We start from the raw sequence: 14,120 nt of genomic DNA, 5'->3' as shown, positions 1-14,120 counted from the left end.
GATTGCTTCTTAACAGCTTGGTTATAAAATGTATTCCCTAGCCAGGCAATTCTTTTGTGTAGAATCTACCATTAGGCAGTGCTGCTACAGCTTGGGTTATAGATATAGTCACTGATCTGGACAGCTATTAGGTATTTACTTTTTATATTTTTAGATTGTGCATGTTGCTGTCTTGTGTGGGTAGACAGACCCATGGGATGAGCTTTTGTCAGAGTTGAGGGGATATTGACCTGCTAGATCAAAACAGTTCCAGTCCCCATAACCCTCTTTAAAACAACAACACCAGTAACAACAAAATGAACAGAGATGGGTATCTCCTTGGATTTTTAGGACCTTGCATACCAGGACCTACCAGAATTGTTGGGTGATTCTGAGGCTGGTTGTAGATTCTAGTAATCTTAAGTGCTCAAGTTAGATTGTTCTCACCATGGTTCTAAAGATAACCAACCTAACCTTTCTGATGTGGTGAAAGCTTGGCTTTTTTCTCTGATCTGTTGCTACAGCTGGCAGGTACCACCAATATTTCCTTGTTTATATGAAACTCTCATGAGGTCAAGCCATGCCCTTTCCTCTAGTGAACTGAAACTGAATGGCTTTTCCAAGCAACATCTTGGAATGCTAGGGAAGCTGGATGATTTATTTTGATTTCTTGTCCAAGGGAATTGTCTGTATCTGGTGATATGCCCACATGTAGAAGGGGGAAAGGATAACACAGTTGAAATGAGGAATGGGGTCTATGACTTCTTACTTTGCCCAATGGTTAACACCACTGGCTTTTATTTTTATTTTTATTTATTTTTTGGTCCTGTCATGGGCCTGAACTCTGGGCCTGGGCGCTGTCCCTCAGCTCTTCAGCTCAAGGCTAGCACTCTACCACTTGAGACATAGCACCACTTCCAGCTTTTTTTTTTTTTCTGCTTATGTGGTGCTGAGGAATCAAACCCAGGGCCTCATGCATGCAATGCAAGCGCTCTACCACTGAGTCACCTTCCCAGCCCCATCCACTGGCTTTTAATATTGTTTTCTTTGGATAAAGTTGTTTATTATAAACATTACCATTTAATGAAATGTAATCTGTGGATGTGAATTTTTTTTAAGTTCTTTTTTTTTCTTTAATTGATTTTATTTTTTACATAAAAAGTTCAGTAAAAATTGGATAAAGTACAGTGATTTTAATTTCTTTAAAAATATTTAGGTATTAAAAATAAATTATATTAAAGAAAAGTTCAGTTATTTCAGTGGACACAGTAATATAAAATATTGCTTGATTTATAAATATTGATATTTTAAATTACCTACTATAATATGTAATGTAATATACAGTGTTTTGTATTGTGTTTCTTCTACAGAAAGTGATAATGAACTCTCAAGTGGAACAGGTGATGTTTCTAAGGATTGTCCTGAGAAGATCTTATATTCTTGGGGAGAATTGCTAGGACGATGGTAAAATATTATTTTCTTGTTAGAATTTTATATTTATATATTTATAATTAGCTTATTATTTTAATTAAATTCTATGTGTTTAAGTAAAATACAAGTTTTACTTTAAAATTAATATTTATCTTAATATAATTTAAAAACAAAAATTTAAATCTAATTTATACTGAAGTTCATATTTGTCTGTTATAGTCTTATTTAACTTACTTTCAGAAGATATATATCCTTATTATTACATATGCCAGTTTTGAGCTGCATTGTCAACATATTTAAATATCTATTTCTAAAGGGAATATATTTCTTTCCTTACCAAATCTATTATCACTACAAGGGGCTGTAGAATTGAAAATTACTCTTAGAATTACTTACTTTGCCACTAATTGTACACTGTAACTCAGTATGTTCTTTGCCTAAAATTATTACTTTACATTTTGGGATATCTTTTTTTTTTTTGGTCATGGGGCTTGAACTCTGGGTCTGGGCGCTCTCCCTCAGCTCTTTAGCTCAAAGCTAGTGCTCTACCACTTGAGCCGCAGTTTTCTGAGTGGTTTATTGGAGATAAGAGTCTCACAGACTTTTCCTGCCCGGGCTGGCTTTGAACTGTGATCCCCAGATCTCAGCCTCTTGAATAGCTAGGATTACAGGCGTGAGCCACTGGTGCCTGACTATTTTTTGGGACATCTTATCTGGAATTTTTTTTTAAAGGTACTCTGATTATACTTACTCTGGCAAGCTCTCTGCTTGTATTTATAAGTTTTTAAAGAGATAATCCTGCTGTCATGTGTTGGTAAAATAAAGCCTTGCCAACAAAAAGCCCATCAATTACAAGTATAGGTATAGAAGACACAGTTGATTATTATGTGTGCATATCCAATCTCATGCATCCCGGTAGTCCAAGAGAGCTACAGGCAGAATTTTACATGTTTTGTTGAGTTAAGTGGAAGAAAGAATAATTAAAACTTCCTTTATCATCTTGAGAGATAAATGACTTTCATTATGTTAGTATTTTGTATACATCCTAAGAAATTCCTGAATTATAATTTAGTACGTATATAGTTACATTTTCAAGGATTAGAAAGCTGGTGCTTTCTCACTGTAAAACTTGGAGTCTAGGTTTACTAGAGCAAAACGTTGAGTTTATTGCTTTTTAGGGATTCATCCTGAGAGGAAGAAGGGGTCAGCTACATTTATTAATGTATTTGTGCCAGGCCTGGGGCTCTACTCAGGGCTTGGATGCTGTCTTTGAGCTTTTATTGTTCATGGCTAGTGCTTTACTACTATAGCCACACCTTCACTTTCTGTTTTTTTTTTTAAACAGTACTGGAGCATGGACTCAGTTCCTCTTGCTTGCTACACAGAAACTCTACCACTGGAACTACACCTCCGACTCTTTTTCTTTTAATATTGTTTGATACATAATCTCACATTTTTGCCCAGTCTAGTAAGATACTCTTACCTCTGCTTCCCAAGTAGCCGACATTATAGGTGTGTACCACCATATCCAGCTTGAGACAATTTTTTTTGAGTTTTTGTCCTTCTGGCCTTGAACCATAGTCCTCTTATCTCTGCCTCCCAAGTAGCTGAAATTATAGCTATATATCCTCCTGCTCAGTGCTAACTGTATCTTTCCCTTTTTTTCTGGCTGGAGGTGCAGAAGTAGGATTTGTAACACAGGGCTTTGCTTTTGTTAGGCAGGTGCTCTACCCACTTAAACCATGTCTCCAGTTCTTCTTGCTTTTATTATTTTTCTAAATATAGTCTCACTTTTTTCTTATCCTGGAACCATAATTCTCCTGTTTAAGCTTCCACATAGTAGGAATGATAGGCACCATACCCAATTTTTTATAAATTGATATTTTTTTGCCAGTCCTGGGGCTTGAACTCAGGACCTGAGCACTGGTCCCTAAGTTTCTTTTGCTCAAGCTTAGTACTATACCACTTGAGCCACAGCGCCACTTCCAACTTTTTCTATTTATGTGGTACTGAGGAATTGAATTTGGGCTTCATGCATGATAGGCAAGCATTCTACCACTAAGCCACATTCCCAGCCCTAAGTGGATTTTTTTTTTATGTCATGTCATGTCATTTTTTTTCTTAAGCTAGCCTAGAATCATAATTCTTCTGTTTATATTTCTACATAGCAGGAATGATAGACACATGCCACCATACACAATTTTTTAAGTTGGTTTTTTATAGTTCATAAACCCTAATAAAAGACAGTCCTCCTGATCTCAGCCTCCCAGATATCTAGGTTACAGGTGTGAGCTACCACATTTGGCTTGATTTAATCTTTTTAACAAAGAAAATTTTATTTTATTTGCTTTTAAGAGACATCAGTAGTTCAAACAACCAACAACTTGTCTACCTAATTTCTTGTGTCTTTACTTTGAAGGCATACTATTTCTTTTACTAGTGTATAATAATTATACAAAGGGGTTTCATTTGATCAACTCAGCCTCCCACTGCTCTTTGTTTCTTTCCCTCCTTTCTTTTAAAACCAATTTTTTGCCCTTCCCCTTTCCATTGGATTATCTTCTCAAATGGCCATTGTTTTGCACTCATGTTACCTTCTTCTTTTTTTGTAGCTCTCAATTCTGCATAGGAGAGAGAACTGATGACAACTTTTTATGGTCCAGCCATGTAGATGTAGTATGTGGAAGTAGACATTATGATAGTATATACTTTTATAGCATAGTTTGTCTTCTATTGTATGTTTTCCTTCTCCTTAGGTTATTTGAGATGGGAAGCTGAAGAACATCATAGAAATACGGACCATTTTTTCTTGTAGCAACTCTGATTTATATCAGGATTTATTTCCGCATAATTTCTAGTTACAAAGTGGTATAAATTCTCCCATGTCAATTACTTTGGAGAACAAGAGTTTTCTTCTAGATGGATCTATTACTATTGAAAATTGGGTGCTTACTTTCTACTTGTCTATCACATTTTTTAGTATAGCAAAATAGAGCAGTACCTCCAATTAATATGTTATATCCCAATTTAACTGCCACAAAACTTAAAGATATTCTCTATATTAATTATGGAACATAATTTTCTTTGGATGAGAACTTCTTGTCTATAATTAACTTTCAGTGACTAGGGTACTTTAGTCAGTTAAGACATCTATGGTAAGGGGATATGATTTTCTGGAGGAAAACTTTCTTAAAAAAAAAAAACAACAACCAGAACAACTGGTTTTGAGTGCCAGTTGCAGCACTAACTTGCTACAAGTGCTAGTTTGGACAAGTCACTTAACCTTTTGGGATTCCACTTTCCAAGTGAAGGTATTCTATGTTTTCTTATGCATACAGGCTTTCTTGGTCTCTTAGGAATGGAATATCTTTTCAGAGTTTCTTTTCTTCCCCTTTGCTCCTAGTTTAAAAAATAAGCTAATTTTTTAAAAAATACTTTTAATATCTAAGTAGTTGCACAAAGGAGTTGCCATTCACCAAAGCAGTTTATAAATAGAGTGCATCTTGATCACTGTCACCCTTTCAACATTCTTACCATCCCCTCCCAACCCGCCTTTCCCTTACTTCTCTATATTTTAGGTTATGTATTTAATTTTTTCTTTTTTGCCCTGATAGAAGAATGAAGCAGGGAAGTAGAGAGAGTGCAGTCAAGAATTCCTGTGTATACCACAGAATTGAGAAATAGAAGGGAAGGAATAGGTGGAAGGGGGTGAAGATTTTGAAGTTGATAACATAGACCAAGATGCCTTATACACATAAACTTCTTTGTTAAAAGGCAAAAAACAAAAGCAAACTAATTATTTAGGTATGCCTTCTTATACCTAGGGATTACATCCAATTATGCTTAATTGGAGATAAGAAAATTTATAATGATGATAAAGCTCTTCCAAATATAAGGGAATATGAAATTTCTGTGTGTGTGTGTGTGCGCGTGTGTGCGGTCATGCACGCACCAGGCATGCTTAATGCTAGTACTCCACCACTTAAACCATAGCTCTACTTCTTGCTCTTTTGGGTGGTTAATTGGAGGTAAGGGTCTCACAAATTTTACTTCCTTAACTGGATTTGAATCATGATTCTCAGGTATCTCAGACTACTGAGTAGCTAGGATTACAGGTCTGAGCCATCTGTGCCAGCTAAAATTTCATTTTGCCACTCAAAGAAACGTAGTTAGCAAGTTCACTAAGAAGTCAAGTAGATACAAACATCTTTTTTTTTTTTTTTGGTCAGTTGTGGGGCTTGAACTCTGGGCCTGGGTACTGTCCCTCAGCTCTTCAGCTCAAGACTAGTGCTCTACCGCTTGAGCCACAGCACCACTTCAGCCTTTTTCTATTTATGTGGTACTGAGGAATCAAACCCAGGGTCTCATGCATGCAAGTCAAGCACTCTACCACTGAGCCACCTTCCCAGCCCCAAACATCTTTTTTTTAAAAAGCCATTTTGTCTGTGTGTGCGTGTGTGTGCGCGGTGGGGGGAAATGGGAAGGGATAGTAAGGGGAAACAAAGGAGGAGGCCACAATGTTTGATAAGAAATAACACTCATTACCTTGCCGATGTAATTGTAACCCCTCTGTATGGTATTTTCACAATAAAAAAAAAGAAATTGGAGTAAAAGCTTATCAAAGAAATTGAGAGAAAGTGAGTGAGATGGAAGAAGCATGATGAAAAAGGAAGAACAGGAGAGAGGGAGAATTTGTGATGGAAGAACTTAGAAATTGAACAAAGTGGTAGCAAGATTACTTTGTTGAACATAGAGTGAAAATGCTAGGGCTTGCATATGCTAGGCAATTCCTTTACCATGCTTTTAATTATGTATATAAATTTTACATACCGGTTTCACTTTGGGTAAGGAAAATTCCAGCTTTACTTGATGCTACTCCATCTTGTAATTTCTGTTCTAATTTTTTCGCTTTCAGAGAAAACTTTTTGAATGATCAGACTGTTGTTCTATATCTTTCAGCCACCTACTTTCACTATATCTTTATTAAAATTGTCCTATTTCATTGTCAACCTCTCAGTGGTCACATTCAATGATTTTCTCATCTCTTGATTTCTACTGCTTTTGTTTAAAATATTACTTCCTTTGAAATTTTCTCCACAAGTAGACAAATTTGAAAATACAAAAGAGTTCTATGTGCCTATTGTAACTTCAAGAAAATCCCCTTCTCAAACATAGGAAATCAGCTAGATAAATAATAACAGCTTTTGATTATTTAAAAAACATTCTTTTCTGTCTAATCTTAATAGTTGGTCATATTTGTTTTACTTTATAAATGCATTCATCCATTTATCAAAAATATATTGAATGCCTTCTATGTGCCAGATGTATGTCTTAGGTACTTAGAATATACAAGTAAAGAACAAACAGATTCTGAATTTGTGTTCGTGCATTACAAAAACTAGATGATTACCAAATAATTAGTAGATACTTGGTTTATGTGTGACTTTTAATTGATAGTATTAGGTATCTATCTTGTTTCTAGGGCAGAAATCACTATATTCCATAGCAAGTCTTCTATTTCCAGGTTTCTGATAGCTGCAGTTAATGTTTTATTAAAGCAATGGCCCTATGTACATATATTTTTTATTGGAAATGTTGGGGGCAATTATTTCACTAAACAAATTATTTTCTTTGGTCATAGGAATTTGCTTAGTCCTGTTAAGAAGATATTACATACAGAATTGCTTTTCAGTAAATTAAGACTTTTAATCAGTAGTGTCATATGAGCCATGTGTATTGTTTAACATCAGGTTGTAAAGATAAATTACATCTAGGTTTTCAAGAGCAAAGAAAAGGTATTTTCATTATTCCTGGGTAAACAAATAAATGAGGATCGGCTAGAAGCTGAATATTGATTGAATTGAGTTATATCTTGGTAAAATGTTTATTGGTGTCAGTTGAGTATTAATTTTAAGAGACATATGCATATGTATGCCTATATATATCTTCCACTTTCAAAATCTTAAGGAGATGATTATACAAACGTTGAGCCTGCTGAATATTTATTTAATCAAACTGATTGTTCACATTATTCTGCCTGCTGTGTTGGAGATATATTGTAATAGGACAAATGGATGCTGGAATTTCATTACAGAAGTCTGTGGTAGATACAATTAGTTGCAGTTGAGGGATAGGAGTGCATTGACTTTGGAGAGTTTGGAAAAATGAGACTTGTTTGACTTGGTGATGGATTAGTAATGGACTATGCGGAGGAGAGAGTAATGACAAGAATAACGCCTAGGTTTTCAGTTTGTATATTGTGTCAACAATTATTGAAGGTGGGATAATAGTATAGAAAACAATTCAGACTTAGTGAGAACCATATGAATCCAGACTAGGAAATGATGATTTTTCTGGTGCTTTTGAGCCTCTGGAGCTCAGACTATAAGGGATAGAAGTAATAGTGCCTACAAACAAAAGTAAAAGAATTAGATCACTATAGGCAAGATCTGAAAGAGGTAATTGAGAAGCCATGAGAACTGAGCACTGAGTTTATGAAGAGGCATAAAGAAGGACTGCTTTGTCATTGGAGCAGAGGGAAACAGTGAAAGTTCAAGTAAAAGAGTAGTCAGTTCTTCAAGGGTTTGAAAAATGCCACTTGAACTCAGTGGAATGAAGAGAGGTCACAGATTACTTCAAGAGAACTTTTCAAAAAGAAATGGAGAAGCCATGATGAACTGGGTTAAGAAGTGAGTGAGGGAAAGAAAAGAGATAATGTGTATACAGTTTTGAGAAATTTTATATGCAGTGTAAAAGACAGTATAATCAATTCTTATGTGAAGCTTAATAAAAGTTTTTTTTGCTTAATAAAATTTTCTTTTACCTGAAGTTACTTATTATAATCACAGCAATGATTTACTGATCTCTGTACAACATGAAATATGAATTACTTTGAATTTCCTTTAAATTTTTACAGTATAATATTTGTACAGTAATGGGGGTCATAATTTGGAACATCTTGTCTTTAACTTCAAAGGGAATACTTTGCACACTTATACTGTTGCTTTTACTTAATTCACATTCTGTACTAAGTAAAGTTTGAAATATTTTCAACCATGTTTTTCTTTCCAAAAGGTTACTCAGAAACAAACATTAAATTACAACAAAGACTAAGCAATAACAAATTTCATAACAGATACTCTCATGTGACATACTATTTTTAATAATATTAAACTCATTGGGTTGTGGAGAACAGGCAACTTAAGGGAATTCCAAATATCTAATGCTTTATTCAGCTATACTTCTCAGGAATAAGTAATACTCTTTCTCTACTTGTTTTTTTTTTTTTTTTTTTTGAGTGGTTGTTGAAACAGAAGCTTGCTGCATAGTTCTTTGTGACGTAGAACTTGCTCTGAAGGCTGAGCTAGCCTCAACTTGAGATCCTTCTACCTTGGCCTCTTGAGTGCTGGACTTAACAGGAATGTACCACAATGCTTGCCCCACTTTTTTCCTTAGTTTGCGGAACATATTTATCTATTTTGTTTAGTTAATTTTTCCAAACTAAAATCATATTTTAATTCAGATCTATAAGAGAAATGGAAAGAAGTGAAACTTTGACTTTATGACTATAAAAGAATTTAAAATCATTGCAAATATTTCAGGCAGTAAATCAAAAGGGATACTTTGGAGCATGTTCTTCCATATTTTTCCTAGTATGTGTTTAAAAACATGTTTCAAAATAGTGTGTGTATGTATATTTAAAATAACATCCACATTGTACTTTTGTCACTTAGGAATGTAATTATATTTTTTAATCATGGCAAGTTCTGTGAGGGCTACATCTTCCTACTTCAGTTTGGTTTAAGCATGTCAACACTATCAGCTTAGGTTCTCTTAACACCTAAATCTAAGTTTAGCTACCTGAAAGCAGAATGGACATAAATCTTAAAGTTATTTAAAATAGTAATGTGATGAGTTTGCCTGAATTTAAGTTATTACAGTTTTTCTTAAAGATACCTATTTATAGAAGTATGGGGGAAAGAAAATATTGAACAATTTTTTTTTTTTGCAGAAAGGACTGTCACAATTCAGATCTAGACTGGAGATGAAAGAGTGTGTATAATTAAGACAATTATGTGAGAGTTCAATTTTGTGGACTCCATGACTTTTATTCAGGCTTAACATTTGATTTTAAAACCTGAGGTATTATAACATAGTAGGATGTATCATCAAGGTTTGAAATGCAGATAGTTGCACCAGGGTCAGCTCTCAGATCAAAAGTGAGCAAAAGGAAAAAAGTATTGTCTGAACAAAAAGTCATAGAGCATTGTTTTAGGTTTAAGCTAGACAACTTGGAAAAGGTGAGTAGAATTCCATTCATAAGCCTGGGAACTCTAATTAAATTTTTTTTATCAGATGGCAAGTTAACGTAGTGGCATTCTTACAATGTAATCACTGACTTTAAGACAGGATATATTTGCCCTTGTTCTGATTCTAAACACCCTTGAGAAGGAGTAAGGCTAGTAAGTATGTGTTGCATCTCCAGCAAGATAGTTACAGAGGTTCTGGTAAATGATCAGAACATTTGTGTTTTTCTCTTAGGGAGTGCTTGAAGTCAAAATAAATTAGCAAGACAAATCCAAAATGGAAATAATAATGAACTCTTCTTACAAAAAAAAAAAAGTCATCTTAGGCCAGGTACCGGTGGCTAATGCCTGTAATCCTAGCTACTCAGGAGGCTGAGATCTGAGGATCAAAGTTCAAAGCCAGTCCAGGCAGGAAAGTCCGGGAGACTCTTACTCCAATAAACCACAAGAAAGCCGGAAATGGTGCTGTGGCTCAAGTGGTAGAGTGTTGCCCCATGACCAACCAAAGAAAAAAGTCATCTTAGATAAATTAAATCAGGAAAGGTCCTTCATATTTAGGTTTATGGTGAAACAAAGAATTCCAAATTAGGCGGTCAATTGTAGGGCTTCTCAGTGAGCTTTGAGTCAGGGCATAGGTTGGACAGGAAACAGAAGTATCTATTCTCCATGAATTCTACATTGTGGAGCTTGCTTTTTGCATTTTTTTCACCAACTTATTCTGACCTTAGAGAAGCAGATGCTATCAAGGTCTGATAGATCTGTTATGTGCTTCCAAAACCACTTCCTGACACCTCACTAGCCAGGTTGCCCTACATTCTTACATTACATATTCAGGGATTCAATTGGCTATATTTATGCCTTGAAATGTCAGCTTGAATTTTATAACACATTCATGGTAATGAATAAGTTCATAGGATGAATTTAAAGAGTAAATGAGAATATGAAAAATATTTTTCAAAGATGGAATAATGTAGCTCACCAATAAACAAGATGGTACACAGAAAAAAGTCAAGACATTGTTGACATTAAAGCACTATTTTTGTTTCATGCCCCTCATCATTTTTCTCCTGATCCAGGTTTATACTTTTATATCAATGAATAAATATGCTTTCTATAGCAGTAGCAGTTCAGGAGTGGCAAATGAAAATGTGAATGGTTTGTTTTCTTCTTTCCTTAGGCACAGTAACCTTGGTTCCCGACCGAAAGGGCTATCCAGTTTGGTGAAGAGTGGTGTTCCCGAAGCGCTGAGGGCAGAAGTATGGCAGTTACTAGCACGCTGTCATGACAACCAGGCAATGCTGGATAGATACCGAATTCTTATCACGAAGGTAGGAAACTTGTTATTATATTACTTTCTTGGACTAATAAATTCTGATTTTCAAAGATCCTATAAGTTGCAAATTCTTTGAATATCTTTAAAATACATTGCTGTTATATAGTCAATACATATGCAAGTGTTATTCCAAACACTTGTTGGATAATGGTAAACAGTGCCTAGTTAAAAGTGAACACTTTATGCCTCTGTTTTATTCTTTTAATTCCAGTGGCTTAATAATTTCTGTTTACCAAATTAGCATAGTATTCCTTTGTGTCCTGAGTTTCTTTTAATCAGTGGATTCAAGGAACTGCAGATTAAGTATATATAAAATATTGTGCTTGTACTGAACATGTATATTAATTTTCTTAGCATTATTCCTACATAATACAGTAAGCAGCTATTATGTAATATTCATATTTGATTAGAGATGATAAGTAATCTAGAGATGTTTTAAAGTACATAGGATATGTTAATAACTGCTATTTTATTTATGGACTGAGCATCTATAGAAGGTGTTCTGAAATCAGTCCTCTACAACTGCCATGGGACAACTATATTTATAATATAATACAAGTGTTTTCTAACTTTTTAATGAACTTTTTAGTTAAGACTTCTAGTTAGAATTGTTCAGTTATTCTACCATAATTTTTAAGTGAAATAAGTTTTCTGTTCTTTACATTTAAATTATGTGGATAGCTGGCCAGATCTTATGCTTTCAGGAGACCTCATTTCCAATGTAAATTGCTTTGCTTATGTCCAAATAGATGGTTAGCTATCTCTTTTAGATTTTACCTGCTAATTTCTTCCTTTTATTTACTTTTTAAATTTTCAAAAGAAATTTTACTAAGACATTAAAGGAAAATTAAATAAAATATCAAAGCAGAGTGGTAGAAAAGATGAAAGGCAGATTTATACTCTGATCATTTGATTGTCTAGTCCTTGGCTTCCTGGGGGCCTCAGTTCTCTACAAACACACCAACTTCCCATTCCCATCCCTTATCAGACTCCTTACTCAGACCCCTTATTTGAGGGAGTTCAGCATCTAGAAAGCAGTTTCTGAAGATCTCCATTCTGGAGTGAACGCCTTTCTTTTGGGGGCAGGAAGATTGGGCTGTTTTGACTCTGTCCTGGCCTTCAACGTCCCTGCTTTCCAGCTTCCATACCCTCTCCAGGCCATTTTGATCCCTACTGTGGCTGTAGCCACTGTACACTTAGTCTTACTTCATTTTGCTGTGCCTCTTCCTCTTTCCTGGCACCTTGCTGACAGTCAAGCTGGTTCTGTGTTGCATTTCACTTGGCCCACACATTTATCCATCTAGCCAAACACTTGGGTTCTGTCTAGACTTTGTCTTTTGGTGCTGTTCCTGCTGGCTAAGAGCTGAGGGTTCGAGGGGTCTGCCTTTGGCTAGCCCAGGTTGGCCATTGGAGGCATAGTACCTGTGTAGTTTCACGTGGGTCTTTAGCTTTTAATTTCTTAATCTTTTCTGATTAATAGATTTTAAAGAATAATTTTTATTTTTCTCAAAATGTGTCTGCTGATAAATGAGATTTTTTTAAAATAACCATGATAGAGCAATTACTTTTGGAAATAAATTCATGAAGAAGGATATTTGAAAGTAATGTTTGTTAAACATTACTATGTTGCTTGGTCATTGAAAACTACATGGTTATACAATGCTTTAAGAGTACTTTCACCAGGTATTGAGAAGATGGTGCTATGATCTTGGACTTTTCAGTTTCCAGAACCATGTGCTAAATAAAGCTCTGTTATTTATAAAGATAAAGCTCTGTTCTTTAGAAAGGAAGGAAGGAAGAAAGAAAATTACATGAGTGCCTTACCATAAAAACACTTATATATTTATACTTAATCTGAAATAAGAAAATTTCAGATATATTTACAACCTGTACAGAGAATTAAGGGGAATTTGGAATTGATTGTTAAAACTATTGTTAATATTCCCAGCCAACTCAGGTGGTTAAGAATGGGGCAGATTGTGATTCAAAGCCAGCCTAGGCAGAAAAGTTTGTAAGGCCCTTTTTCATTTCGTAGGTGGGTGATTATGTACCTGTTATCCCAAGCTATGGGAGAAGCTGAGATTGTGAAGATCATGGTTTCTAGGCCAGCCCAGGTAGAAAAGTTCAGAACATTCCAGCTCAACCCAGAGAAGTTGAGCACAGTAGCATGCATCTATCATCCCAGTAACAATGAGAAACCTAAAATTGTGTGTTAGGCATGTGCCTGGGCAGGAACTAAGATCATATTTCAGAAATAACCAATGAATTAGCAGGGCTGGAGACATAGATGAGTGGTAGAGGTCCTGTCTAGAAAGTATGAGGTCCTGAGTTCAAACACTAGTATAAAAATATAAGTTCTAGTTTAGTCATAAGAATACTTAAGAGAAGCTGGGATGTAGCTCATTGGTAGAACACATGTGAGGCCATAGATTTAATACCTAATACCACTCCCTCAAAGAAAAATGTCTGTTGAAAGTGGCTGACACTCTATTCTAATTTTGATAACATATTGATAATTAGAGCTGAAAAGATATACTTTTATTTGTGTCCATAGGGTTTTGTACATAATGTTTAGAAATGATAAAAATTATGAGTTAAAAACTGATTTAGCCTGGGCACTGGTGGCTCACTCTTGTAATCCTAGCTACTCAGGAGGCTGAGACCTGAGGATTGCAGTTCAAAGCCAGCCCAGGCAGGAAAGTCTGTGAGATTTTTTTTTTTTTGGGGTCCGGTCGTGGGGCCTGAACTCTGGGCCTGGGCACTGTACCTCAGATCTTCAGCTCCAGGCTAGCACTCTACCACTTGAGCCACAGTGCCACTTCCAGCTTTTTTCGTTTTAAGTCTGTGAGATTCTTATCTCCAGTAAACCATCAGAAAACTAGAAGTGGTGCTGTCGCTCAAGTGGTAGAGCACTGGCCTTGAGCTGAAGAGCTCAGGGACAGTGGCCAGGACCAGAATTCAAGCCCCACGACTGACCGAAAATCAAACAAAAACTGATTTAGAAAGTTTTCAGAATGCTATTTCACAAACTGATACACAAAATAATGACAAATATTTTGTTATTTCATTTA

General features: G+C 35.4%; 1 protein-coding gene across 4 annotated transcripts in view; it reads left to right on the top strand.

The window, feature by feature from the left end:
- Positions 1 to 14,120, top strand: part of Rabgap1l (RAB GTPase activating protein 1 like) — a 460,833-nt gene that overhangs the window by 119,925 nt on the left and 326,788 nt on the right. For all 4 annotated transcript variants that reach the window (XM_070034430.1, XM_070034428.1, XM_070034429.1 and 1 more), the window contains 2 exons: positions 1,350 to 1,443; positions 10,894 to 11,044. In XM_070034430.1, the coding sequence (XP_069890531.1) occupies positions 1,350 to 1,443; positions 10,894 to 11,044 (245 nt within the window). The remainder of the gene's footprint in view (positions 1 to 1,349; positions 1,444 to 10,893; positions 11,045 to 14,120) is intronic.

The sequence above is a fragment of the Dipodomys merriami genome, unplaced genomic scaffold (assembly GCF_024711535.1).
Source record: "Dipodomys merriami isolate MVZ:Mamm:240054 unplaced genomic scaffold, mDipMer1.0.p SCAF_24, whole genome shotgun sequence".
NCBI classification, from domain to species: domain Eukaryota; kingdom Metazoa; phylum Chordata; class Mammalia; order Rodentia; family Heteromyidae; genus Dipodomys; species Dipodomys merriami.
This window is presented reverse-complemented; position numbering and strand designations above follow the sequence as displayed.